The sequence below is a fragment of the Caretta caretta genome, chromosome 7, assembly GCF_965140235.1.
Source record: "Caretta caretta isolate rCarCar2 chromosome 7, rCarCar1.hap1, whole genome shotgun sequence".
Lineage (NCBI taxonomy): Eukaryota > Metazoa > Chordata > Testudines > Cheloniidae > Caretta > Caretta caretta.
In genome coordinates this window covers 82,293,592-82,321,112 of record NC_134212.1, presented here as the reverse complement: position 1 = coordinate 82,321,112, position 27,521 = coordinate 82,293,592, and the positions used below count along the sequence as shown (strand labels likewise).

The 27,521-nt window shown below is 40.3% G+C and overlaps 2 protein-coding genes across 3 annotated transcripts in view; both read right to left on the bottom strand.

Moving 5' to 3' along the window:
- The window catches only part of LOC125640543 (nucleolar RNA helicase 2), a 29,670-nt gene extending 17,104 nt beyond the window's left edge, over positions 1-12,566 (bottom strand). The window contains exons 1-6 of the mRNA XM_048859163.2: positions 12,269-12,566; positions 10,752-11,021; positions 9,055-9,130; positions 8,121-8,299; positions 5,617-5,734; positions 4,526-4,711 (exon numbers count right to left, since the gene is read on the bottom strand). Of these exons, the coding sequence (XP_048715120.1) occupies positions 4,526-4,711; positions 5,617-5,734; positions 8,121-8,299; positions 9,055-9,130; positions 10,752-11,021; positions 12,269-12,370 (931 nt within the window). The 5' untranslated portion in view covers positions 12,371-12,566. The remainder of the gene's footprint in view (positions 1-4,525; positions 4,712-5,616; positions 5,735-8,120; positions 8,300-9,054; positions 9,131-10,751; positions 11,022-12,268) is intronic.
- A 2,511-nt stretch (positions 12,567-15,077) lies between these two features.
- The window catches only part of STOX1 (storkhead box 1), a 36,721-nt gene continuing 24,277 nt past the window's right edge, over positions 15,078-27,521 (bottom strand). Inside the window, exons 3-5 of one of the 2 annotated variants that reach the window (XM_075130879.1) lie at positions 20,906-23,288; positions 20,616-20,652; positions 19,670-19,794 (exon numbers count right to left, since the gene is read on the bottom strand). In XM_075130879.1, the coding sequence (XP_074986980.1) occupies positions 20,616-20,652; positions 20,906-23,288 (2,420 nt within the window). In that variant the 3' untranslated portion in view covers positions 19,670-19,794. Of the gene's footprint in view, positions 19,795-20,615; positions 20,653-20,905; positions 23,289-27,521 lie in introns of both variants that reach the window. The other variant, XM_075130878.1, reaches the window with a different exon arrangement.

Sequence of the window (27,521 nt, the reverse complement as noted above, 5' to 3'; positions counted from 1 at the left end):
CCTACTAAGACTTAGACAAACCATTGTGTAACATCAGTGGACAAAAGATTTTGTTGATTGCTCCCCCACACATCCATGAAGAGGGGATGTGCACAAACCCTCTGTGACCCTACGGCCCATATTCTTCATAGAGATATGCTTATGATATGAATATGGCATAACTAAGATATGTTTCAGAGTAGCAGCTGCGTTAGTCTGTATTCGCAAAAAGAAAAAAAGAGGACTTGTGGCACCTTAGAGACTAACAAATTTATTTGAGCATAAGCTTTTGTGAGCTACAGCTCACTTCCTCGGATGCATGCAGTGGAAAATACAGTGGGGAGATTTATATACACAGAACATGAAACAGTGGGTGTTACCATACACACTATAACCAGAGGGATCAGGTAAGGTGAGCTATTACCAGTAGGAGAGCAGGGGAGAAAACCTTTTGTAGTGATAATCAAGGTGGGCCATTTCCAGCAGTTGACAAGAACGTCTGAGGAACAGCCAGGGTGGGAATAAACATGGGGAAAACAGTTTTACTTCGTGTAATGACCCATCCACTCCCAGTCTTTATTCAAGCCTAAGTTAATTGTATCCAGTTTGCAAATTAATTCCAATTAATTCAAAAACCAGTCGGAGAACACTTCAATCTCTTTGGTCACTCGATTACAGACCTAAAAGTGGCAATTCTTCAACAAAAAAACTTCAAAAACAGACTCCAATGAGAGACTGCTGAATTGGAATTAATTTTCAAACTGGATACAATTAATTTAGGCTTGAATAAAGACTGGGAGTGGATGGGTCATTACACGAAGTAAAACTGTTTTCCCCATGTTTATTCCCACCCTGGCTGTTCCTCAGACGTTCTTGTCAACTGCTGGAAATGGCCCACCTTGATTATCACTACAAAAGGTTTTCCGCCCCGCTCTCCTGCTGGTAATAGCTCACCTTACCTGACCACTCTCGTTACAGTGTGTATGGTAACACCCATTGTTTCGTGTTCTCTGTCTATATAAATCCCCCCACTTATTTTCCACTGAATGCATCCGATGAAGTGAGCTGTAGCTCACGAAAGCTTATGCTCAAATTTGTTAGTCTCTAAGATGCCACAAGTCCTCCTTTTCTTTTTAAGATATGTTTGTGACACTCTGTGCTTCAAGGGAATACCCTGCACCCCCATATTCATCCTTATAATATGATTGTGTGGTATCCAATGCAAAGTTTGTCATGTCGGGTGTCTTCAGAAGGCTCATGATGCACTGAACACTGTTGTTATAGTAACGTTATAGGTTATAATTTCATGTATATAGTTATGAGGCTGAAAATGTATCCTCATGGCTTAAAGCAAGCCCAGACAAAAACTCTCCAAGAGCAGAGAGGCAGTTCACACCTCATCAGGGCAGGTATGGGAGAAACCCAGCCCAGCCTCATAGGAGCAAAGGACGCTGGCCTAGGCAGCAAAAAAAGCATCTGTTGGACTGAGTGAGTCACCTCCTTTCCTTTGGTCAGTTTGGGACTGCAATGAGGTAATGCTCACCACTCTGAAGGGGACACAGGGGCAAAGCCAAGGGGGAAGAAAGGACACGATAAAAGGGAGAGATTTGCCATGCTCTCTCTCTCTTCCACCTACATCGAGAGACACCATACAAAGCGATTGAAGCACTGATCAAGGGGGAGAGCCTGGCTGAAGAGCAACCAGCCAGCCTGTGGTGAGAAGCGTCTAAGTTTGTAAGGACACTGAAAGTGTTAAGATCAGCTTAGAATGCATTTTGCTTTTATTTCATTTGACCACATCTGACTTGTTATGCTTTGACTTATAATCACTTAAAGTTTATCTTTGTAGTTAATAAATCTGTTTGTTTATTCTACCTGAAGCAGTGCATTTGGTCTGAAGTGTGTCAGAGGCTCCCCTTGGGATAAGAAGCCTGGTACGTATCAATTCTTTGTTAAACCAACAAACTCTCATAAGCTTGCAGCATCCAGCGGGCAAAATTGGACGCTGCCAAATAGAGGTTCCTAGGGTTGTGCCTGGGACCGGAGATATTGGCTAGTGTCATTCAGTTGCACAATTCAAGGAGCATCTTACAGGCTAGAGGCTGTGCGTGAACAGCCCAGGACTGGGGATTCTCACAGCAGAGCAGGGTAAGGCTGGCTCCCAGAGTCAAGGATAGCAGATCACCTGTCAGGATAACACCAGATGGGAACGTCACAATGTTTTATGTAAGATGGGTCATATGAGGCATCATTGGAAAGGTTATGATTTACTGAATATGATTATCCTATTTGTATGCATGTATAATTTCTTTATCTGAAGTTAGGAATATTAACTATGTAACAATTACAACTGTGTTTACACTTGGAGAATGCCCACAGACAGTATGCAATCAGTCCGATGGGCCATTAGGAAGGACAATAGGACTTTGAAGATGTTAATCTCCCTCCTTCCTGAGAAGTCTCCTGGAATGCTGCTTTGACACTGCAAGGTCATGTGATCATGTCCCCTGCTACTGGAAACCATTTTGGACTGCTAGTACTTTTTCACTAGGAGGGGGTGGGAGTCAAACTGGAAAACAAAGGAATCCTGCCATATTCAAATCCTATTTAAGGCTGGGGAGTGAGTTAATCTAGGTTCTTCTCCACTGCCTCCCTACCCAAGAAGGAAGACTACTGAAAAAACCTGAAGAAACAAAGGAACTAAGCTGAAGGGGGGTGGGGGAGAAACAGGGGCTGAGCCTAGGCGAGAAAGTCTAGCCTGTGAAAGGAATACCTGGAGATTTAAGCTGCAACCAGTGCAGTTTACCTTCAAGAAACTCTGCAACCTGCATAAAACAACATTTAGGGTCAGAATTTGCTACTATTAACCAGTTAATTTAGCGTATTAAGTTTAGGTTGCGCGTTTTGTTTTATTTGCTCAGTAATCTGCTTTCATTTGTTTACTATCCCTTATAATCACTTAAAATCTTTTGTAGTTAATAAACTTGTTTTTGTTTATTCTAAAACACATTTTGTGCAATTCATAACTGGGAGGCGGAGGGGACGAGGAAAGCTGTGCATATCTTTCTCCACATTGAGGGAGGGAGCGAATTTCATGAGCTTACGCTGTATAGATCTCTAAACAGTGCAAGACAATATAATTTTGGGTTTATTTTCCAGAGGGGTTGTGCACTTGAGTGCTGGGCAATTCCCTACCCGAAAGACTTCCCATGCAGCACTGATTTCAGTATTGGTGTCATTCTGCAGCTGGGTATGTCCCTACCTGTGTGTGTGTGTGCGCGCGCGCACACACGCATGCATGCACACACAACAGGACAAGGTGAGGGAGCCCAAGCTGGTGGAACAGGTGGGTCCACTGAAAACCCAGTACATCAGGTGACACCCTGAAAGGGGGGCGGGTGCAACCCATCACACCCTCTTCCCATCAGTTTGAACTTTGGGGGTATAGAAATAAAAATCCCTGACCAGAAGGAACTGTATTATTATGCTGCTTGGAATTTGGAGAGGGCAATATTTTAAGTATAATCAAGGGATCCACAAGCTACTTAGCTTGGGTTAGCCCTAAAAGGCATGTAGAGGCAGTACATTACAGCAGCTTCTATTACTTTTTGAAACCTAAGGCTTTAATTAATTTGTGTGTATGTTTACTTACTTTAATCATATAAACAACTAAGAAAAAGTAGTAGGAATTAATAAATCTTTAGTTAGTCTATTACAAGATTGGCTACAAGTGTCATCTTTTTTGAGATATCCAGGGTAAAATTGATCTAGGGTAAGTGAGTAACTGGTCCTTTAGGACTGGGAGTAACCTGAAAATTGTTGTGATTTTTGGTGTAAGGGACCATCTATTAAAAGGCAGGCTTACCTGGATGGCAAGATACACCAGAGTGCCCAAGGGAACAGTCTGTGACTCCATGCTAATGCTGTTATATAGCACTCGAAGAGTTCACATTTGACACTAGGTTGGTGAAATCTAATTATAGAACAAAACCAGTTTATGCCCTGGTTTGTAAGTCTGCCTTGACATTGGCACCCATGTTTGTGAGCCACTCCAGATAGCTTGATAATCCTAATCCCAGATCAATTACAGATACAGGGAGAAAAAAAACGATTCAAAAAGAGGAAGAGTTTATCTTCAAGATTAAATACTAGCCTGATGAGAGGTCCAGACCCCATTAACATGCTGAGAAGGGTTAGAGTAGGGAGCTTCCATTGACACTGCTTAGGAGCTCCAACTTTCTATTTCAGCCTATAGATAAGTGCCAGGGAAAGTTATCTACCTGCCATTAGCAGATGGACTTGGACCATGCCTGGAGTGTGGCATCTTATAGGTTCTGAAGATTCTAAGAATGATTTCCAGATCTATAGTACACAACCTAGAGACATCCCAAGTAGGTTTCCATAGAACTCATTTGTTTTCACTGCCACTAATCTTGTCACAAGATAGTTGATTTACAGGTTTTATAACACCATATGCAACCACCTGGGTTTTAGTGATCTAATTAGTAATGATATTCCTTACTATTCACTTAAATTCTGAATTTACCCTTCTTGTACGCAACTCGTAAAATGTCCTCCACTTGTTCAGCAAAGCCCATGTCCAACATCTGGTCAACTTCATCCAGGACAACATGCTTGAGTTTGGAAAGATCCAGCTTGCCATTCTGAAGGTGGTCTTTGATTCGACCTGGGGTCCCAACCAAGATGTCAATGCCACTTCGAATTAGATCAACTGAAAGAAAAATTAGTAAAGATACATGTAAGAGCAGAAGAGTTTAGAAAATGGCAGCAGCTTACAAGTACAGGATCACTTTCACTATTTTGGCAATACTGCATTGATAAATGTTCTAGTTGAACAAAGATCAGAAAATTTATACAGCTGAGAAATACTGAAGTCTTATGTCAGAGTTCATTTCCCAAATAGAAGAGAAGGGGAATGAAAAAAAACTGACAAAAGGATAGACAGGAAACACAATGGTCTCAGCATTGTGAAATATTTTTTCTTCACGCTGCTGTCAATGTCACTTAACCCACCCCCTTTCCTGAAATCCTACAGAAAAACAGGATTCCTCCTCCCTCTCTGCCAAACCCAATAGCTATGCCCATGATGCATAATCCATTAACAATGAAGTGTCTTCTTTCCACCCTAGTTATCCATTCACAACCATCCATAAAAAACTAATATTACCATAATATAGAATTTTTCCTCCATCCTCCTGGATGTAAGGATCCTCTCATAAGAGATCCAGCTACTTGCAAAGATGCCATCTCCACTGACAGCTTTAAGACTTAACATCTTGCACTTTGAGATTTACTTTGCTGATGTTTGTAAGACAAAGGTTATTTACAAGAAACAGGACCAACTACGTTTTCATATACACATAGCAGGAAATGTCCTCCTCTCTCTCAAACACCTAAGTCAATCTGGAAAAGGTCCAAGACCCCTGGAATAAGGAAGGCAGCTATGTGTTTTACTAAGGATCCTCTTGTTTTCCTAGCACAGATGGACAGAGTAGGCTACTTAGTGTCTTTAAGAGTCTTCAGTTTCTGATTAAAATTATTTATTTGGAGAGAGAACAGTGTTTCAAATGTTACCAATCAATCCCAGATCAATCATTAAACAGAAGCCTTACTTACTTTGTCCATTGTATGCCGTTCCTCCATAAAAACAAGCCACTGAGAGTGTCTTTGTGATGTCCTTGAAGTCTTTGGCTACCTGGTTTGCCAACTCTCTAGTTGGAGTAAGAACTAACACCTACACAGAAGGAAGAAAGAGTTAAAAATAGATGTTCCTTCACTTGGAGTCTGTCAAGAAGCCACAGAGGTTTTCCATTTAGGTCGGTATATTTACACCTTGTCATAAATATAAAGGGAAGGGTAAACCCCTTTGAAATCCCTCCTGGCCAGGGGAAAGCTCCTCTCACCTGTAAAGGGTTAAGAAGCTAAAGGTAACCTCGCTGGCACCTGACCAAAATGACCAATGAGGAGACAAGATACTTTCAAAAGCTGGGAGGAGGGAGAGGAACAAAGGGTCTGTGTCTGTCTGTATGCTGCTTCTTGCCAGGGACAGAACAGGAATGGAGTCTTAGAACTTTTAGTAAGTAATCTAGCTAGGTATGTGTTAGATTATGATTTCTTTAAATGGCTGAGAAAAGCATTGTGCTGAATAGAATAACTATTTCTGTCTGTGTATCTTTTTTGTAACTTAAGGTTTTGCCTAGAGGGGTTCTCTATGTTTTGGAATCTAATTACCCTGTAAGATATCTACCATCCTGATTTTACAGGGGGGATTTCTTTATTTCTATTTACTTCTATTTTTTATTAAAAGTCTTCTTGTAAAAAACTGAATGCTTTTCCATTGTTCTCAGATCCAAGGGTTTGGGTCTGTGGTCACCTATGCAAATTGGTGAGGCTTTTTATCCAACATTTCCCAGGAGAGGGGGGGTGCAAGTGTTGGGAGGATTGTTCATTGTTCTTAAGATCCAAGGGTCTGGGTCTGTAGTCACCTAGGCAAATTGGTGAGGCTTTTTACCAAACCTTGTCCAGGAAGTGGGGTGCAAGGTTTTGGGAAGTATTTTGGGGGGAAAGACGCGTCCAAACAGCTCTTCCCCAGTAACCAGTATTAGTTTGGTGGTGGTAGCGGCCATTCCAAGGATAACGGGTGTAATATTTTGTACCTTGGGGAAGTTTTGACCTAAGCTGGTAAAGATAAGCTTAGGAGGGTTTTCATGCAGGTCCCCACATCTGTACCCTAGAGTTCAGAGTGGGGGAGGAACCTTGACACACCTCTATTGTAATTGTTGCAGGTTTAAAGAAATGGCATTTAAGCACAGTTCAAGATTCCTATGGCCTCATCAAATCACAAAGGTCATTTTACATGCTTGTAAAGGACACTGCTACCTCACATAGAAAATTACAGCAATGACAACCTGTGTTAAGACCTAAACTTAATACAATCTATTAAAATATTTTAAATTAAAAAATATTCAAGCAGTACATATTTGCTGCTGAATTTCTGAAGAAAGTCAAACCACTGAACTGGTGGAAGTCACTGCTAAGCACCTGGAATTGCAATTTGTTGAAGCGCTAAACCAACTTTTGACAGCAGTAGTCACTTCTGCAGGTGCAAAGAGAATATTTTCTTCATTTCAGTTCATTCACCCAAAATTAAGACACCAAGTGGGAGTTGGTGGGAAAGCTTGTCTTCCTCTTCTTGGAACTCCTATGATTCTTTCTGTGCACCAGAGAGGATGAGCGGTGCCAGGACTCAACCAACATCGGACGTGCACTTCTCACAGAAGCCCAAGTGCTGAACACTCTTTCCAACCAAGGCGGCTCTGAAGGTGGTCTCCATCAAAAGAAACTTTAGCCTGACCTCTCTAACTTTCTTGGTCCTCAGTTTGAAATCATTACAAGTCTCACACCAATCACTAATGCGAGACTCAGCCAGACACCTTTGAACAACTAGAATGTGGATAACGCATGGGCATCAGTTTAGATGAAATATAGGGCTTGAAGCCCTGTCACTAAGGCATTCCTCAGTACCGACAAATGGAACCCCGAAATTGGCGACCTGAGAAACTAACTTTAATAAACGAAATGTTATTACTAACCAAGACTAGGAATTTATATACAACTAGATGCTGAAAGAGCCTGCTGAAGCAAGACAAATTCCAACAACTGTCAATGGCAGTAAGAAGGAACTCAGGACGCCAGATGCAGCTTCGCCCTTTATACCTGCACACAGTGGCAGGGGGCAGCGGAGAGTGCTTGAGCTGCGCTGTTGGTTACTACTAAGGGAAACATTCTGACAACAAGGAGTACTTGTGGCACAGTGCTCGAGGTAAAAACACACCTCAAGAGTAGAATGCCCATGTGCAATTGCTTGAATAACTGAAGAATGGTTGCAGCCACTCCACCCTTTACCCCCTCCTACTTGAGCATGAGGTGGCATGTGTGGCCCCAACTGACACTGCTGTTCAAGAGACAGGACCTCAGGCACATGCACACCTACAGCAAAATCTACATGGGCACATACTTTAAGAATACTTTTTCACCGACGACTAAAAACCTGAACCACTCTGAGAAAAATACGGTAAATGTGACATCAGAATTTGTTCACTATTGCATCATTTATTTACCTTTGGCGTGCGGCCTCTTTTCCTCGCCTGCATTTCTCCCTGAAGCTTTTCAATCAAGGGAATGGCAAAAGAGAACGTTTTCCCCGTTCCAGTTCGAGCTTGAGCTACAACATCTTTGCCATCATATATGTGCTTGAAGGTTTTTACTTGCACAGGAAACAGGTACGTTACACCTCGAGCTGTGAGACAGTCGAATAAGACTTTGCTAAAAGGTCCAGTGAGCTGATAAGTACATTATGTTTGGTGCTTGAGGTGTATAAACTTGAACATGGCAGATCACCACAAGCAGACTAGACACCATCCCCAGAAAAAGCAGGACTAGCACACTTTCTCTAGTTTACTTAGTCTCAGAATCCAGTTCAGTAAGGCTCTTGGACTCACTTCACCCAATTTGCTAACACTGCCTTCCCAGAGATACTGATTATTCTGTTCCTACCCAGCAACTTTCCCACCAGAGAAGAATTATGCTGCCCTATGTATGCACTACTCTCCACCCATTTCTTCAATCTCTTGAGTACTGCTTGATTTAAACCAGTAGTTTATGAATTACTTGATCTTGTTATAATATTACATACAAATATTGTGTTATAAATTTGTTCATTAGTATTGAAGTAAGAACTTTTAGTTCAATTTCAGTGGAATTAATTCTTATTCTGTAAATGGAATAAAGTAATTTTAAGCCACAGTATCTTGATATTGGGTTTATGTTAGTTAAAGTTCTAGCATAAAGGCTGGGCTGACTGGGACAACATATGTGGATAACATGCCATTTGGGTACCACCAGAAGTGTGACAACAGCGTTTGCATACATAAGGGTAGGGGACACATCATATTTCCTGGTTATTACTACTTTTTCCTCACAATCAACAAACAGAATTAAAGATGCTTCTGTTCTGTCAGTTTTACTATTAAACTATTATGACAAGAAAGTTACCTCGAAGAAGCTCAATAGTTTCTTTGGAAATACAAAAATTGGAGAAAGCACCTTCCTTCTGCTCTGCAGTCAGTTCCTGTTAGGTAAAAATAATACTTTGCACATAAGTCTTGAGCATTTCAGAGGTAAGAAAATTAAGGCAGAAAGGGTTAAATAACTTGTCCCAAGGTCAGCTTTTCAGTAGCAGGCTCAGGACCACAATGCAAGGTCCTGAAATCCAACCTCTTGTTCTAACTACTGAACACCACTGCCTTGTGTGACCTCCATGTAATGGATTTAAAACTTACATTAGGAAGTCACATCTTCTCTATCTAATGCACGTGAAATAGCAAGGTTGGCACTCATTCGTCCTCTTGTGGAGGGGGACTGAACCTTCACAGAAAAATAGGCTTGTGAAGTTTTACTTGGTGCCCCTCACAGAGCCCTGAAGTCCCCATCCTAGCTTTCTTTCCTCCGAATTCTGTGTTGTAACCACTACAAATTCAATGGATGCAAGTTACACGTAACTAGGGCTTCCAGTACTTGTTCAGTTTAATTCAGGGATGTTTATTTTTAAAAACAAAGTTACTGGTGGCCCGGTGCTAGTGATTTGTACCGGAATAAGCAAAAGTCAGGTTTGATTCCACGCCATCTCTTACTCCCTGGATTAGCGTACCACTGGTGCAGTGCTAAGGCATTAGTTTCAAACCTTAAGCACATGAACCACATTTCACTAATATCAATGCCTTCCACAGATTATGATGCCATTTTAATACAGTTTTGATGATGTAGTGGCTACAACACAGAATTCTGAGGAAAGCTAGGACGGGGGACTTCAGGGCTCTGCGAGGGGTACCAAGTAAAACGTCACAAGCCTATTTTTCTGTGAAGGTTCAGTCTCTCTCCACAAGAGGACTAATGAGCACTAACCTTATTGCTACTTCACATCAAATGGGGCTCAAGCAAGGAAAAACAAACTATAAAGAAACAACAGAAAAAAACATGGAAGTTACTGCTTCTCTCCACCCTTCCAAAAGAAGGTTTTCAGCAATAAGCACATTACATTTAGAAGCACAAACTCTTGTTATGGTTGGGTAAATTTGGGGAACTAATCTGCAGTAAAGATTTTTCGTTTTTAAAATCAGTCTAGTTCTTCTCATGGGATTTTGGAGGACTAAGTCAAGCACAAACATTTAGAGCAGAGCATATACATATATATACAGTAGTTTTCAGCTAGAATCAACTCAAGGTTACTTTATTGTAAACATTAATTATATTCAAGATAGATCAATTAAAATAGACTCCTGGCAACTGCATCCATATCGAATGACTAATACAGAATCTTAAAGTACTACCTGACTGCAATTTTTACCCACAGCACTGAACTGCCTCAGTCAGGAAGCCGTGTTAGTGTGTCATTAACTTGAAATGAAGTCCTGCTTCAAGCAGCATATTTAACGTCTTATTACTATGCAATTTTAAACCAATAGATTTCCTGTGACATATGACGCTGCAATACAAAACTTGAGCATTCAGACATTTCAAGTTTTGCAGCTGCCCGAGTTGTAATTTAAGTAAAAGCTAAATATCCTTTACATTGGTTACACAAAAACAAATGTTGAAAAATAAATCTATGAGAGAGAATTTCCTCCAAACTCAGCCATGTTGTAATACAGGAGCTAAACCTAACTGTAGCAAAACCCAGTGTCTAGCTGCACCTGCTCTGGTTCGCTGTCACACTCTCCACTTGATGCTTCACTGAAATTACACTGTGTTTTTGTGGGGGTGACTCCATTACTTAGGGAGGAAGATTTCTTCTTGTGCTCTGGGCTTCTTTCCCCAGTATCTCCATTTGCTCTCTCTCTCTCCTTCATCTTTTTGAGTTTGGGAGGTTCAAGGTCATCTTCAGACAGCCCATTTTCCTCTGTTCGGGATTTCCTCTTCTTGGATTTATCATGGTGTTTAGACTCTCTCTCTTTTTTATCTTTCTATTAAGTAATAAAGAAACCACAATTAAAATAAAACTGCAGATTTTCATACCATCCCAAGGCTTTGTGAAATTGTAAAAACATGTAATTGTTCCAAGAATGAAAGGAATTGGTTACTCTCTATCCATCTGTAAAAACTTGTTTTCATATTAGTTAAAATCAAAGGCAGCTTTTGCATACGGGTATGTATGAAAACAGACTCATTCAGGTTATGGGGGGGAATCCCATCATGCATTTTTCTGACTTTATTTGCAAAGAATTTACACTTTCCATTCATTTGGAACTCAAACCATAATACACCTGTGATGTTTTTTTACAAAGTAGTTTGCAACCCATTAAAGAACTTCAGAGAGATCAGTATCATGGTTTAATCCTAAAATTTTACCCTCTTTTTTAGATTACTTGTAACAGATACTATAAAATACTTCATCCCTTTTAAAAAGGTGAGCATATACTCTGTTGTGAAGTACAAACATAGGGTTACCATATCAGACTTGACTTTGGTCTACTGTTTCTGGCAGTAAACAGTACCAAAATATGAGAAGTAAGAAACCCTAGGAGAATCTGTCACGAAACAGACTACAGGATCCATACCTCAGCACAGTTTTGTTTTTTTCAGAGGAGAATACAAAATGAAGGGACAAAATGTGATTTTTACCCCAAATCCGGCTCTACTGTCCTAGTGCTTCTAGGCATCGCTGTGCAATGCAAGTCCCGATTCCTGCACAACAATGCCAGCACACGGAAACACTGCCTGGGTGTAACACCAAAAACTAAAGGTGTTAACACAGCAACACTGCTAAGGGAAAGTTACGTGGAAAAGAGCAAGAGAAACAAGGAGAAGAGAGTGAGCATGGGAAAAGCAGCCGGGACCAGCGCCGGAGGGGCCCGGGAGGGACCGGCCACCTGGGGCACGGCCACAGGGTAACAGAAACAAGCGGGCTGTGGAGGAAACGCTGCCCCACCGACGCCCCAGCGATCCCCCCGGGCAAGAGGCGCCGCCACCCCGCCAGGCGAGCGCGAGGCTGGGGACGCCGAGCAGGGACAGCACTGGCCGCCCCGCCCCGCACAACCTGGCCAGGCTGCGCCCCACGAGTCCGGCCCCACGGCAGGCTGGCAGCCCCGGCGAAGCTGGCCCTCGCCGCGCGCCCGAGCCGAGAGCCGCACAGCACGGGCCGGGGCCGCCTGCCCAGAGAGCCGCCGGGACCCTGTCGCACGCAGCCTGACAACGCAAAAGGCGCCGGTACCTTGTGCCTCCTCCTGCGGCTGCTCTCCGGGGCGGGCCCGCTCTCCATGGGGCTCTCGGCCTCGTCCCCGCTGCTGGCTTCGAGCCGGGTGGCTTCGGGCATTTCCCCCGGCTGCTCCGGGAGCCGGGATGGGCGCGAGGAAAGCGAACTCCGCCTCGGAACCCTCTCGCCGGCCGGCAAGCAGGGAGACGCAGGAAGGGGTCGGCTTAACCGTTCATCACCGGCCTGCACGAGGACCGGCCCTCCAGGGGTTCGCGCCGCGCCGCGCCCCGCCACGCCCCCTACCCTCGCCACAGCCAGCAGCGTCACATAGCAGAACGCAGGGCCGTAGGGACTCCGAAGCCCGGCATGCACCTGGGCTCACTAAGACTACAAGGCCCAACATGCACCGGGGCTACAGCGTCCATAAGGTTCCAAACGCAGCGCGCGGTGCGCTGCCGCCGTTACTGTCCCAGAGCGAGGTGAGTGCGGCTCCCTCACGAGCTTCCTGCATCTCTGGGCGCTGCCCGCACCCTACGTTGCAAGCAGGCGTGGCCCACTAGGCCTGCGCTACAAGCCCCTGAGCCCCTCCCCGGGCCACCTTCTCCTGCCCAGCCGTGCTGCTCGCTGTGCAGGCTGGGCAGAGGTGCTGGGGTGCGGGAGCCCCCCCTCCCCCCCCCCCGGGGTTTGAAGTGGTTTCCATCATTTACGGGGCTTATCGTTTTGTTTAATGGCTTTCGGCCCCCTGCCCTGGGCCCCGCTGCAGTCAGAGCAGTGCGCTCAGTGTTGGGGCTGCCACCTGGCTGGGCTTTCCCAGCATGTGCCTGTTGGAGACAGCTGTCCTGGGCTAGCTGTGAGGGTCCCCAGGGCACGCGGCCGGCCGCCTGTCCCAGGATAGTCATAAGGGGGCGCAGTCTGTCCAGGGAGGTCCATAAGGGAACTCACCACGCACGGGCAGCTGCCCAGTTTGATGGCCTCAGGCTTATCGGTGTTGTCCCATTTCTTTGTACCTTAGTGGTGGGAGCCCTACTCAGTGGATCAGTGCCACAAGTACTCCTTTTCTTTTTGCGAATACAGACTAACACGGCTGTTCCTCTGAAACCTGCCATGTAACAGGAATCTCATCCCTTTATATCCCAGCCAACCTCCATGTCCAGGGAGTAGGACCGGGAAGCAAAAAGCAGGCCTATGCCACTCCAACCAGGTGGGCTTGCTTGGTGGGGTCAAGTTTCTGCATACTCGCATTGGACAGAAAAAATTCTACAGTAGCATAAAGATCCCCTACCCGTCCTCTAGAAACAGCACTGTGTCCTAAGTGATTAAAAACCTAGTGTTCACTCTCAGCCACTACTGGTGTGGGTTTTTCCAGTTTTATCCCTACTTAAACAGTTTATAATAGGAGCTAATACAGACCTCTCATTTAAATACCTGAGGATACAGGATTTATTTAATGAAAATTGTTTGATTTTATTTAAGTATAACCTTTTCGATTACCACCCCCTTATCCCCATATTGTTGCTTTATTAAAGAAGCCATCTGACCACAATGAGTGTCACTTCACTGGGATGCAACGGCCATGAAAATAGACAAGTGTTCACCACTAGAGGTCATCATTACTTCTCCATGTATGCAATCTGAACAGCTTTAGCTTAAAACCTTGATTTAAATAATCAATTTTAATCTTGTTTTATGCTTGTATTTTTCAGTTATTTTCCTAAAAAAAAGGTGATTCTCATTGGTTGGTAATCTCTAAAATATGTCAAGGCTGAAACTGGTTGCCTATTGGTGGTATCCGCTCCTTACTTAAAGGGTCAAACTATTTAAAAATATATCAGTGTATTTCAGCTGGATTTCAAAGTTTGAGAAGAATGGCAGCATCTCATTTCTCTTCCAAATACTTCAGAGCATTGTCAACAAACACAATCTTGGATCCTTATAGCTAGCAGCTTTCCAGGCACTGGGTTCGGCAAGTTGATTTTACAATATTACACATTTGTGCAGCTATATGATTAAAAATGTGGACATGTAGCTAAAGTAAGTGTCCACTGATGTCAAGAAGTTTTTCTTGTATGCTTGTACACTATTGAAAAATGGGAAAGCAATGCATGAATGTAGTAAAATGATTAACAGGCTCGGCAAGATTTTTCAGTACAGCACATTTAACCAGACAGTGCAGGGACTTAATAAGAGAGGTAACACAACCTGTATGGAAACAACAGATATCCTTCACTGAAGACATTCTTGGATTTGACCAGAAAATGGTGACTGAAAATAAACAAAGAGCAATTTGCAGAAATCATCTTTTATTAAACTGATTCCACCACACACATCTGGGAAAAGATGATCTAGAGAATGTAAATTCTCCTCCAGATGTATAATAGTACTGAACTGTGGGAAGTCCTGTTCGAGTATGTCTCACTAGTACTATTATGGAGTGGCATTATGCTACAAGCAATAAAATGGCCATTAACCAGGGACAATATTACCATTGTTGAAAACTTGTTCAGAATTGTGAAAAATGACAAACTCCACTGCAGAGCTTCAGAGTTTGTGGAAATTATGAACTTCACAATTAAAGCTAAACTGTGGGGCAACTGCAGTAAGCCTTTTGCATGTCGGTAACAGGAGTCTAAGAATATAGTAGCTAACAAGGTTGTGGATTTAGATATTCCAGAGCCTCTCACTCAAGGTAAGACTTGCAATAAAAATCCACATTCAACACCCAAGAAGCAAGGCAAATATTTTTCAGGATCCTCAAGAGCAGCTCCAAAAACCCAAACCATACTTTCTTTATCTTACTTCCCTTGTGTAACAAGCAAAAGAACGTCACTAACAACAAATGTATTTATTTCTAACACAATTAAAATTTGATAAAGCCTTTTTTCTGTTCAAAAGTTATCAAAGAACAAGCAAGCATTTTTATAGGCTTCCTAATTTCTAGCTGTCCATACAATTTGTGAAAACATTACAGATGGATTTACAAATATTGAATATTGCTTTGTGTTTTTTACATGCCTTTTGCATGTTTACTAACTGAAATAGACAATATTGAAGAAGAGGTACAATATCGGTTAGCACTCAGAAAAGCCATACCCAAAATTACATGTCGCAGCTCCTTCAGATTTGTCGAATGGTGGCAGATGCTTTTTGTCACAAACAGCCAGATAAAACCAAGTTCCTTATTCAAGCAACATTTACAGTATGGAAGTGGGATAGGGGTATGAGACATGACAGTACATTGCTCAAGAATAAAGCTTCAGGTTGAAGAGTAGCATATCCCGGCACCTTCAGTGCAGTCTGATGATTGCAGACGTGTCACCTGGGAGGGATGGGCTGACTCATGACTTATTTTGTCATCATCTACAGTCAGTTAAAACACAACTCCTTATTCAAGTCCTCTGCAGGATATGGAAGAGGGGTGGGAATGTGATCTTTTGTAGCATATTGTTCAGGAGCAAAGCTTGGGGCCAATGAGTGGCATGTGCTAGGTCCTTCAGAACACTGTGAGATGCAGGGACATGTCACTTCAGGTGACCCAAAACACAGTTTGGCATGTAGAGTCAGTCAAATTGCAACTCTCTATTCAAGCCCTAAGTATAATACAGAAGAGGGGTGGGGATGTAACGTGGCAACATGCTGTTCAAGTATGAAGCTTCGGGTTAGGGAGTGGCATGTCCCAGCTCCTTCAAAAGAGTGGAACTGTTATAGGGATATGTCACTTGGGCTCACTTGAGACACATTTTGTCATGTACAGTCTGACAAACCCCAGCACCTTATTCAAACACTATTCACAAAATGGAAGTGGGATGGGAGCATGACACATGACAGCACACTTCCTAGGAATGAAGCTTTGGGGCAGCGAGTGCCATGTCCCAGCTCCTTCAGAACAGTACCACAGTTGTGGGGACATGCCACTCGGGGACCTGAGGCACATTTTGTCATGTATAGCCAGTCAAAACCCATTGATTATTTAATGTTTAGTAATGTAAATTTTAATCACAATCATATTAATTTGATGAAATTTCTAAACAATGACTCTTACATTGATGTACTTTAAAATAATTCTGGCCTTTGAATAAGGATCAGGGAACCACGAATTAAAACCTGGTGCTGAGAATAAAGATCTGGGAATAAAGAACCAATTTTAGCCTTGCAAAACATGTTGATTTTCAACTAAATATAGCCTTTACACTAAGTTCCATAGTTTTTGCTAATGAGGGGGATATAATGTATCTATATGCATTTATTTAAACACATTATACCCCTTAACATACATTTATTCAGATTCTTAATTTTTCTGACAGAATATAAAAATGTAAAATGGTGAATGATTTATTTCTTATTTAGTGGATTAATTTTTACTTCTGATTTGTATCAAGCTGCATTTGGATGAAAATTAGAATTAAATTAAAAAGTTTAAAAAACCCAATGTTTTAAAATGGTATTTTTATTAGTTAAATAAAACTACCTTAAATGTATTGGACACATAACGGGGTGGGGTGGAGGGAAGAAGAAGCAGAGGCGGGAGGAAGTATCAAAACATGTTTTGCAGTACTGGATTTATTAAACAAAGGAAGTATTATCTGTAGTTAGTGTATCAAACTGATTGTTTCTTGTCACCATATCCAAGTTTTTAAGAACTAGTCTCTCATCCTCTCACCTCATTTTTATACACAGTGGAAGAAGAAACAAAACTTTCTTACTTTTACAACTCTGAATCAATTTCTCAACTTTGAATAAACTTGTAATTGAACTGACCTAGCTGAATAAACTGAAAAGAAAATATTCTCTCTGCACCTGCAGAAGAGGCTATGGCTGTCAAAAGCTGGCTTAGCACTTCAAGAGACTATGGTTCCAGGGTCTTAGCTAGTGACGTCCACCAGATCAGTGGTCTGAATTCCTTTAAAACTTTGGCAGCAAATATGTACTGCTTGGATTTTTTTATATAAAATTTAGATGATAATAGATTATAGTGGCCTTAATATAGGTTGTCAATTTCAAATTTAATTTTAAATAGATTTATTTTACATAAATATGTATTTAAATTTAAAAATCCAATTTTTTAAAAAGTCATTGATTTTTATCCACTTTAGAATTAGGAGATTAAGTCACCACCATTCTAGCACTTAAAGAGAAAAAAGGTCCTCTTCTTTCAGAGAGTCTAATTTGACATTCAATAAGGTGTGGCCTAAGTGAAACTTTTTAGTTAGTAGAACTAATATAGTCTATTTTCTCCTGTGCATCCTGTATCGGTAAAATATTCTCTTCACTTATATTTAGAAACACTAACTCCTGTTTGTCTTATACCAGTAGGTCCACTGGCTTTAATCAGCAGAGTATTATTAGTGTTCTATCTCAAGTGGCTTTTTCAGGGTGAGGCAGGATGTTAAATCTTTTTTCCTACTTAACTCTTTTGTGTATGCTGGTATCTAGTGGGTTCTGTTGGCCCAGTGGTGCACACAGGAAGTACCTTTAGTCACTGAAATTTGTGTCAACTGATTGTAGTTGCATGGTTCCTATTGGAGCTCCACCTACAATCATGTCAGGCTAGTAATTTGACCTGAATGAAGTACACTCTTAGTCCATACTTTTTCTTTACACATTTTTATTACAAACATGGTCACATAGCTATAACAAAAGTAACTAACTGTCTTATTAAAATGTTAATTAAAAGTCAAGAATCGAAAATGAAATGTTCAAACTATGGCTGTCGATTAATTGCAGTTAGCTCACATGATTAACTAAAAAAATTAATCGCGATTAATTGCATTGTTAAACAAACTACCAATTGAAGTTTATTAAATATTTTTGGATGTTTTTCTACATTTTCAAATATATTGATTACTATTACAACACAGAATACAAAGTGTACAGTGCTCACTGTATATTTTTTATTACAAATATTTGCACTGTAAAAATGAAAAAATAGTATTTTTCAATTCACCTCATACAAGTACTATAGTACATTCTCTATCGTGAAAGTGTAACTTACAAATGTAGATTTTTTTTGTTTCATAACTGCACTCGAAAACAAAACAAAGTAAAACTTTAGAGCAGACAAGTCCACTTGGTCCTACTTTAGCCAGTCGCTCAGACAAACAAGTTTGGTTATAATTCGCAGGAGATAATGCTGCCCACTTCTTGTTTACAATGTCACCTGAAAGTGAGAACAGGCGTTCGAATGGCACTTTTGTAGCTGGCTTCACAAGATATTTACATGCCAGATGTGCTAATGATTCATATATCCCTTCATCTTCAACCACCATTCCATAGGACATGCATCCATGCTGATGATGGGTTCTGCTTGATAACTATCCAAAGCAGAGTGAACTGATGCATGTTCTTTTTCATCATCTTTTTTGGTGGTTCGGGTTCTGTAGTTTCTGCATCACAGCGTTGCTCTTTTAAGACTGCTGAAAGCATGCTCCACACCTCATCCCTCTCAGTTTTTGGGCAACACTTCAGATTCTTAAACCTTGGGTCGAGTGTTTAACTATTTTTAGAAATGTCACAATGGTACCTTCTTCTTTGTGTTTTGTCAAATCTGCAGTGAAAGTGTTCTTAAAATGAACATGTGCTGGGTCATCATCCGAGACAGCTATAACATGAAATACGTGGTAGAATATAGGTAAAACAGAACAGGAGACATACAATTCTCCCCCAAGGAGTTCAGTCACAAATCTAATTAACGCATTTTTTTTTTTTAAATGAGCATCATCAGCATGGAAGCATGTTGTCTGGAATAGTGGCTGAAGCATGAAGGGGCATACAAATGTTTAGTATATCTGGCACATAAATACCTTGCAACGCCGGCTACAAAAGTGCCATGTAAACACCTGTTCTCACTTTCAGGTGACATTGTAAATAAGAAGCAGCCAGCATTATCTCCTGTAAATGTAACCAAACTTGTTTGTCTGAGCAACTGGCTAAAGTAGGACTGAGTGGACTTGTAGGCTCTAAAGTTTTACATTGTTTTATTTTTGAATGCAGGGTTTTTTTGTACATAATTCTCCATTTGTAAGTTCAACTTTCATGATAAAGAGATTGCACTACCGCACTTGTCTGAGATGAACTGAAAAAAAAACTATTTGTTTTTTACATGGCAAATATTTGTAATCAAAAATAAATATAAAGTGAGAACTGTACACTTTGTATTCTATGTTGTAATTGAGATATATTTGAAAATCTAAAAAAAAACCCAAAATATTTAAATAAATTAATCAAGATTAAATTTTTTAATCGCTTGACAGCCCTAGTTCAAACAAGTTTAAAGAACAGACATGGATTTAGATGCATCTTTATGTATTTGATTGTTTAAAAAATTTACAGTAATGCTATTTACATTATACAAAGGAAAGAATTCACAAAGCTCTGTAAGAAAAGAAACTTAAACATTCATGACTGGAGTTAACTGCAACAATGTATTTTGTGTAAGCATCCTTCCGCTCCTTGCACTGTTATTTTTGCCTTCAAAGTTCTGTAGGAAACTTCGTCTTCTTTTCAATCCATCCAAAATGGCTGAATTATTAGATGTAAGACTTTGTGTTCTAAAAATAAAACAGTTTATTTAGTTTTTAGTGCCACATAGATATTTCTGGGTTATCAGAGTACCCACTAAGAATTGAAACTATCAATACTCAGCTAATAAGCCAAAAATGTGCCAAAAGAACACATGCTATAGTCCCTACTCAGGCAAAAACACATGCTGATTTCATTAGGAAGTTTGCCTAAAGAAGAACTGCAGGATTTGGTCCTTAGTGCATACTAGCTTTTCAAAATGATAGTGGATATGAAGAAGAAGTAGTCTTCTCTACATTCAGTGCCATCATGTCAAGAGTCATGAATCATATGACACCTTGATGTTACTTATAGAGTGGGGCTGAATTTCTCTCTCAAAAATTTAAACGTAGTGTTTTGCCAATTAATTAGTTTCCTCCAATTTCAAACTTCCAAAAATTTCAAATTTTTATTAACATTCGGAAGCCTGATCTTTTTTCACAGGCAAGCATGTGAAACTCAAGCTTGTTTCACACAAGACCTTTTATGGTGAATTTGCGAAAAACTATGAAAAGTGAGGAGAGTCTCTTAAAGGTTACAGATGCCTCAATAAAGGAATGAGCACAGGGCCAAGAGCCCAGAACACTTAAAATCCATCTGCAACTCCGACTGGCCTGAATAACATTTTCCAGATTTAATTAGACCTCAAAACACCTATTTTAAGTAACTATTATCCCTAGTTTTCAGCTGGAGTAACTGTGGCACACACAGGTTAAGCGACATACCAAACATCACACAGCAAGGTCTATGTCAAAACCCAAGCCTCCAAATTACCAGGCCCGTGTTTAACCACAAAGCCAGTGTCTCCTACCTAAGTGGTTAATCTCTCTGCGTCTTGATTCCCCAATCTGTAAAACAGAATGAATCATATTTTTCTGCCTCAGAGAAACAAAATTGTTACATACAATATTAGTTAGTGTAGTTTATACCAGAGACACTTTAGCACTATCTTGTTGGAAGTATTTCTGTAGTGCATTTTAGCAATGGAGTTCTTCATGACAATACAATTGTTATCTATTCCAGCAATTCTTCCTAAATCTGATTATTATTATTATTATTATTATTATAATAGAAGAACATCACTGACATTTGTGTTCTTACCTTGGAGAATCAATTCCGCTGTCTCCTGTAATGCTCTGGTTTTCTGTTCCTTCTAAGTTACTTGGTTCTTTTTGGACATTCGGCCCTGAAACAGTAGTATGTATACTATTAAAAAGCTGTTGCTTTTTTCCAATTTTTTTTCTCATTTCCATGGTCTGCAGCCCCAGTGTCGAGCACGCCGATTTCTCTCTCATTTCATTGGGAGTGTTTGGCAAAATTTCAGCATCTGAGTCACCGTCGTTTGCTTTGCAGAAATCAAATATATTGACACCAATATCTGAAGCCTGAACATGTTCAGCAAGTTCAACTTCCTCATCATGATGTTTGTAAACAAACTGAGATAGCCGATCATGGAAACAATTTTCTCCTGCAAGATCAATTTTCTGGCACTCTTGTGAGCTATCCATTGACCCACTAAGACTATGACATTCATTTCCTTCATGCCCACAAGAATCTAATTGATTTACATTAGTATTGCACTCAGCTGGATGACTATTAAGACCGCAGTTTCTGAGAGACAGTTCAGTGCTTATTTGTTGTATTCCCTTACTGCATTCTCCTGTTTCTGAAATGGTGTGGCTGAGTTGCTGTTGATATGATTCAGGGTAATCCTCCTCCTCAAGATATAACGAGCTGCAAACATCATAATCATCTACTTTTTGATACAAAGTCTGATCATCAATAAATCCTTTTTTTTCTGGGTTAACAGACTCAGGCCATTTAGTAGTAGTATTGCTAAACATTAGTTCATTCTTTTTGTCAGTATTTAGTCTTTGAGTGGCACCATCTTCAGATTGTTTAAACTGGTTAGCATCAGCAGGATCATTAGAAAGACTGAAATTCTGAAAACGATTTGATGTTTGATCTAGTAGCTCACATATGATGGCAGGTTTGTCACACTGATGGGTATCTTTTGAACTTAGGGGATACTTTATTTCTTCCTTAAACTCAAACATATCTTCAATGTAAGAGAAATGAGTTTTTGGAATATCTCCAATAAGTTTTTTGTTTGCCCCTCTATAGACATAGTCAGAAAGGCTACTCTCTCTGGAGTAATGACATTTATCATCTATTCGTAAAGTACTGCATTGTGGATAATTAGAGCATTCACTGAAATGGCCTTTGATGGCTTGGAGGGAAGAATTGTTAACGTGGGATGATTTGTTTTGCTTGGCTTTGTCACTGCATTTTTCAGCATTTGATTGTATGGCTTCATGGTCAAAGGTTCTTGAGGAATCCAAAGACCTTGACCTTTGACAATTCCATTCTTGCTTTTGAATCCTGGACTTAAATTGACTGTTTTTCTGACCTTTGTGTCCTTTTGTAGAAAATTTCTCTCTACATGGTAGACCTTGAAAAGGATTCTTAATTTGCTTTTTATATATAAAATGGGATTTAACAACTGTTCCATCCTCATGTAGCTGTTCATGAGCTACAACTTCATTTGTAACATGTGATGACAGACGCTCTGCATATTTTTCCTGTTTGTCATTTTCTGACATTACCTCATTGATTTGAGATTTTCTCTGGGTTTTTCTTATTTGCTTTTCTTTACTGGATTGAATTTTCCTGTGATACTTTGCTGTTTTACTTTGCTTTTTAACAACAGACCCTTTTGAAATATGCTTTTGCTGAATTGTCAACATTTCGGTTGAGGTGCCTTTGCTAATATATTTTTTCTGTTCCTCAAATTTCTTCATTAGTACTGTGTGTTTAACTAAGTTATCTACTGTCAGCACAGGGTTAATACGCTTGATGATTTCATGTTCAATGTCACGTGGAATGTTATCTAAATTATCTTCATCCCTGACTGGCCATTCTTCAGGAGGAAATTGGGCAGAAAAAGAAGAATACTTTTTTTTAGGTTTTTCTTTTTTAGATGTGCTACTACGCCAGAAAAGACTAAGGCCGAACTTTTTACATTTTTCTTTTTCTTTCATTGAAGTTAAGGACTTGGTTGTGTCACATGAATGAGTCTCAACTAATGTAGAGAGAGGCTGATTCTGAACTGAGGGCTTCAACTCACCAGACCCTTTTTGACCTCTTCCATTAGGCTCATGGTTAATTAATTGCTGATGTCTTTGTTCCCTGAATGTAGCCTGAGCAGGGAAACAATGGCAGGATCTACAATGAGACACCATAGGAACATTTTCTTTTGTTAGATCTGCAGAGCTCTCCATGCTTACAAGGTAAGAAGCGGATGGCAGTAGAGGGCAATTATCCTCTAACAGGAACTTCTTATGGTCTTTCATGACATTATCTGTGAAAAAGTAGGTGTGAGGGGTCACTATGAAGTAGCCTTCTCCAGTGTGATATATCTTCCTTTCTCTAATTAGAGTTCCAAGCACACTATATAGAATTTCTTGTGAGGGAGTTGTTATACCTATAATAAAGATACAGTATATAAGTATTTCAATCAGAAATAATTTAATACATAAAATCATGAAAAGTTAGAAGTGAACGGTAATTTACTGAAATGTAACAAATTTGGACATCACTGAGACGTACAAGAAGCATACTGATTAAGTATGAAGGGTTTACAAAAGAGTCTAAGACCACTCACATACTAAGAATTTGAATCTTAACAATAAAAATCAATCTTAACAATAAAAACTCTCACAGTTTCGATCATGTGATGCCATTCTTAACTGGATGGTTTAAAGACACATCACTGTGTTCAACTTTAAGAGCCAGAATAAAAAAAATGTAACACACAGTTGTCCAACAGCAAAAAATACACTAAACAAAACCCTACAGCAGCATAGAGGACAGAGATGTCACAACTGTGAGCTAAACTTCACAGATGCAGAATTATGAACAGAACTCAGTATCTGGTGCTTCATAAATCCAGAGTTTATGCACAGAACTAACAGAAATCCTCTTGCAGCTGTGAAGGACATGAAGGGCTCTTCTAGAGGTAGGACCCTTCACTTTCAGTTTTTATATTATTTATTTTTTCCCATAAATTTATCAGTATTTATTACCACAACTACAAAATCAGTTGAGTATCAGTGCAAAAAACTATTAATTTTTCTGGGTAAATATTGGGGTTTATTTTGGTGGATGGAAAGATGAGAGGGAAAGTATTCCATAGATTAATGCTTTGAATTCCATTCATCAATGTAGTTTGCTGCAGAACTAAAACAGAACTCCAAACACAATGCCACCTCTGAGTTTAAGAATACAATATATCTCTACTCCCCAAATAAAACTTTTCATTTGAATAAACAATTTACTGTTGTAGACTTATAAATATTTATAGGGCTAATAGTTCTATTTAATAATTTGGCCACAACGTTTGCAGCACATATACTCAACTTCATCCTGTTTTTGTTTTTTTCAAACTTTCAAGTACTTCCTTGTGTTCTGAAATGTATTTTGATACAGATTTTCATTTTCTTCCCATTTTAGTGTGTGAAATCTTTAAACCGTTATCTGCTAGCAGCTTGAAATATGTATGTGGTGGGCATGAGATTCATCAGTATGTTCAGATGCTCATATACTTCAGAGCTTGCATGCGTGCCTGTTTGTTTATTGTGTGTATCTTGTAGACGAATACGTAGCCTTACTTCAACAGGCAGCTTTGCATGTACACACATACTAATGTATTATCGTAATACATATATCTCATGCAATGTATTGTAGTTTCCTAATAAAACAAGTTATTTTTTATATATTTGAATGGTACAAAAGTAGGGTGAAAATCAGACAAAAATGAATAATACTTCTTGTAAAACCTGGGAATTTTTTTGGTAAAAACTGGTTTAAACTGAAAATGAAGGGGCTTATCTATAGGCCATCCAGTAAATGACAGCAATTATGAATTCTCTCCAATAGAGGGCAGTGAAAAAGATACACTAGCCAATCTTTTGAATTCACCAACAACAGATGCAAGGGGCAGACAACAGTTCATCTTCATCAACCCCAACTCCTGAGTAGTGAGATAAGCCAACTGTTGAAAAGGAGGAAGGAAAGGGGCAGCCACACCTTGGTTGGATTTGTTCCAGTATTTAGTAGGAACCATGGGGGGGGGGGGATGATGATGATATGGAACTTTTAAAGTGTTAAGAACAGCAACATTTGTCCCCTCAAGCTATGCTCATGGAAATCAGTATTGTATTGGGATTCTAGTTCCTACCTACATAATTTAGCACATTTTGTTGTTGTTTTTAAAAGGATTAAACATTTGTATAGGTAACTGAGGATATTCTCATTACATTAAATAGGATAAAATATTTATAAAGAGATACAAACTGTGCAGCCACCCCATAACTGACAGCAATTACAAAGAGTTCCCTATGGACACGTTATTACACAATGGTCCTTTATAGGACCGTTTCATCTTCCTCTGACGAATGTAGTACTGGCTATTGTTGGAGATAGGATGCCCAACTAAATCCGGTATAGCAATTCTCTTCTTCAATTCATCAAATACGAATAAACCCAAGTTTTCAACTGCCACTAGGATTTACTGATTACCATTTCTATCAATGTTTTTCAATGATGGGTCACAGTCCCTGACAATCTACTGAAAACTGGGGGGCCATCCTAGGTTTTTCATAAATTCCATGCCCCTGCAGTCCTGCTTAGTGAGAATGAAAGCTTCCAGTAAAACGGTACCATCTATGGCAGTCTGCAGAGTGAGATATCCCTTCATTTATTACAAGTATGTAGAGTGTTATTTCCATCTGAGCTAAGATCATATCTGGGGCTGTTGTGATGCAATTTAAAATTATTTCAAGTTCTTGGCAGGACTCTAGCCCAATCTATGGTGACACACTAAAAGCCTATCGTTAGAAACCTCTAATTTTTGCATTACAAGCGAACAAGCAGGATGGATTATCAGAGTAGCCTGTACGCTAAGCAGGACTAGAGGAGCACTAAGGGTCAGGAGAGATGACAAGTATCAGACCAAGGAACTTTCATGGAGTACCAGATGTAGGCCCTGCTGGACACATGTAATTAAACATGGGTGAGGCCTCCTTTCTTGGGGCTTGTCTACACTTACCAGGGGATCGATGAGCGGCGATTGATACATTGGCGGTCGATTTGGCGCACGGGTTCTCAAACTGGGGGTCGGGACCCCTCAGGGGGTCGCAAGGTTATTACATGGGGGGTCGTGAGCTGTCAAACTCCACCCCAAACCCCGCTTTGCCTCCAGCATTTATAATGGTGTTAAATATATAAAATAGTGTTTTTAATTTATAAGGGGGGGGGATGTCGCACTCAGAGGCTTGCTATATGAAAGGGGTCACCAGTACAAAAGTTTGAAAGCCACTGATTTAGCGGGTCTAGTGAAGACCCGCTAAATCGACAACAGATCACTCTCCCGTCGACTCTGTACCCCACCGGATCAAGAAGAGTAGGGGGAGTCAACGGGAGAGCGTCTCCCGTCGACATCATGTAGCATGGACCCCATGGTAAGTAGGTCTAAGCTACATCGATTTGAGTTATGCTATTGAATATACGCTATTTCCCCTGTAGTGTAGACAAGGCCTTGGAAGACAGGATTAGGGAAGTAACTAGATCAGCAGGCTGAAAATGGAATATTTAGGCTAAGTAAACGATAAGATTTAGTAAATAAGATAAAAGACAAAATGTCTGAACTAGCTAATATAAAAGGGGGGGAACATGCAGGGAACCATTTACTGAGAACATGATAACCATGGACAGCAAAAGTCAGGAGTGTAAGGATAAGGTAAAGAATAAAGTCAAACATGGACAGCAGGTGAACAGAACATGCTATACAGCGATTAGTTCCCACAAAGTGACTAAGACAATCCCCAAATGGATGATGCAGTGTATAATAAATGCAGTCTAATGTGTAAATGTATATAGAGGAAGAGGTTTTCTGTGTAACTTTGGATGTGTGGTACACCCTATACCCACTTCCTATGCTTGAGTCTGATCAACTCAGCATAGCTTTGCTGTATGCCAAATTAAGGAATCTGAGTGACAAGACTGGAATCAGACTGAACTCTTGGGGAACTGAGTGGAAAAGGTCTCAGGAGAACCTCAACACCAGAATGGGGCTTTAAAAAAAAAAAATTGTAATTAGGTGCTCCGGACCCTGGGAGCTCAGGGGAAATTGCTGCTCTCCTGTCAGACATGCAGGATTAAAGAGTAATGCTCATTTAGAATGAGTGATGAATTTAGAATTTCCTTTTTGGGGCAAAGAAATGTTTGGCCACCAAACCTGAAATTGAGGCCAATCTTATTTGTGGCCACAGACCCTTTACATGGATTCCTCTTAGCCAATCCCACACCCCCTAGGTAAGTCAAATATCACATTTCCATCCATTAAAGAGGGTGATTAAAAGCTTTAGGATCTCCAGTTAGGAAAACCATACTTTCACACACCTCTACCTTTTGGCCTCTTTTAGTACCTCTTTCAATTTTCATGTGCTCTCCCTCCTTCGCATACAGCCACTGATATATTTTCTTTCTATTTCTCAATATAAAGTGATACTTAGTCGGAAGAATTCTATACAAAAATAAAATACATTTTACCAAACTGTACATAGAGTTACAGAGATAGTGCGGGTGGGTGTATAAATTAATTTGTGATTATCTGTTCATTTATATTCTTCCATTTTGCCAGCTTCAGACAGATTGT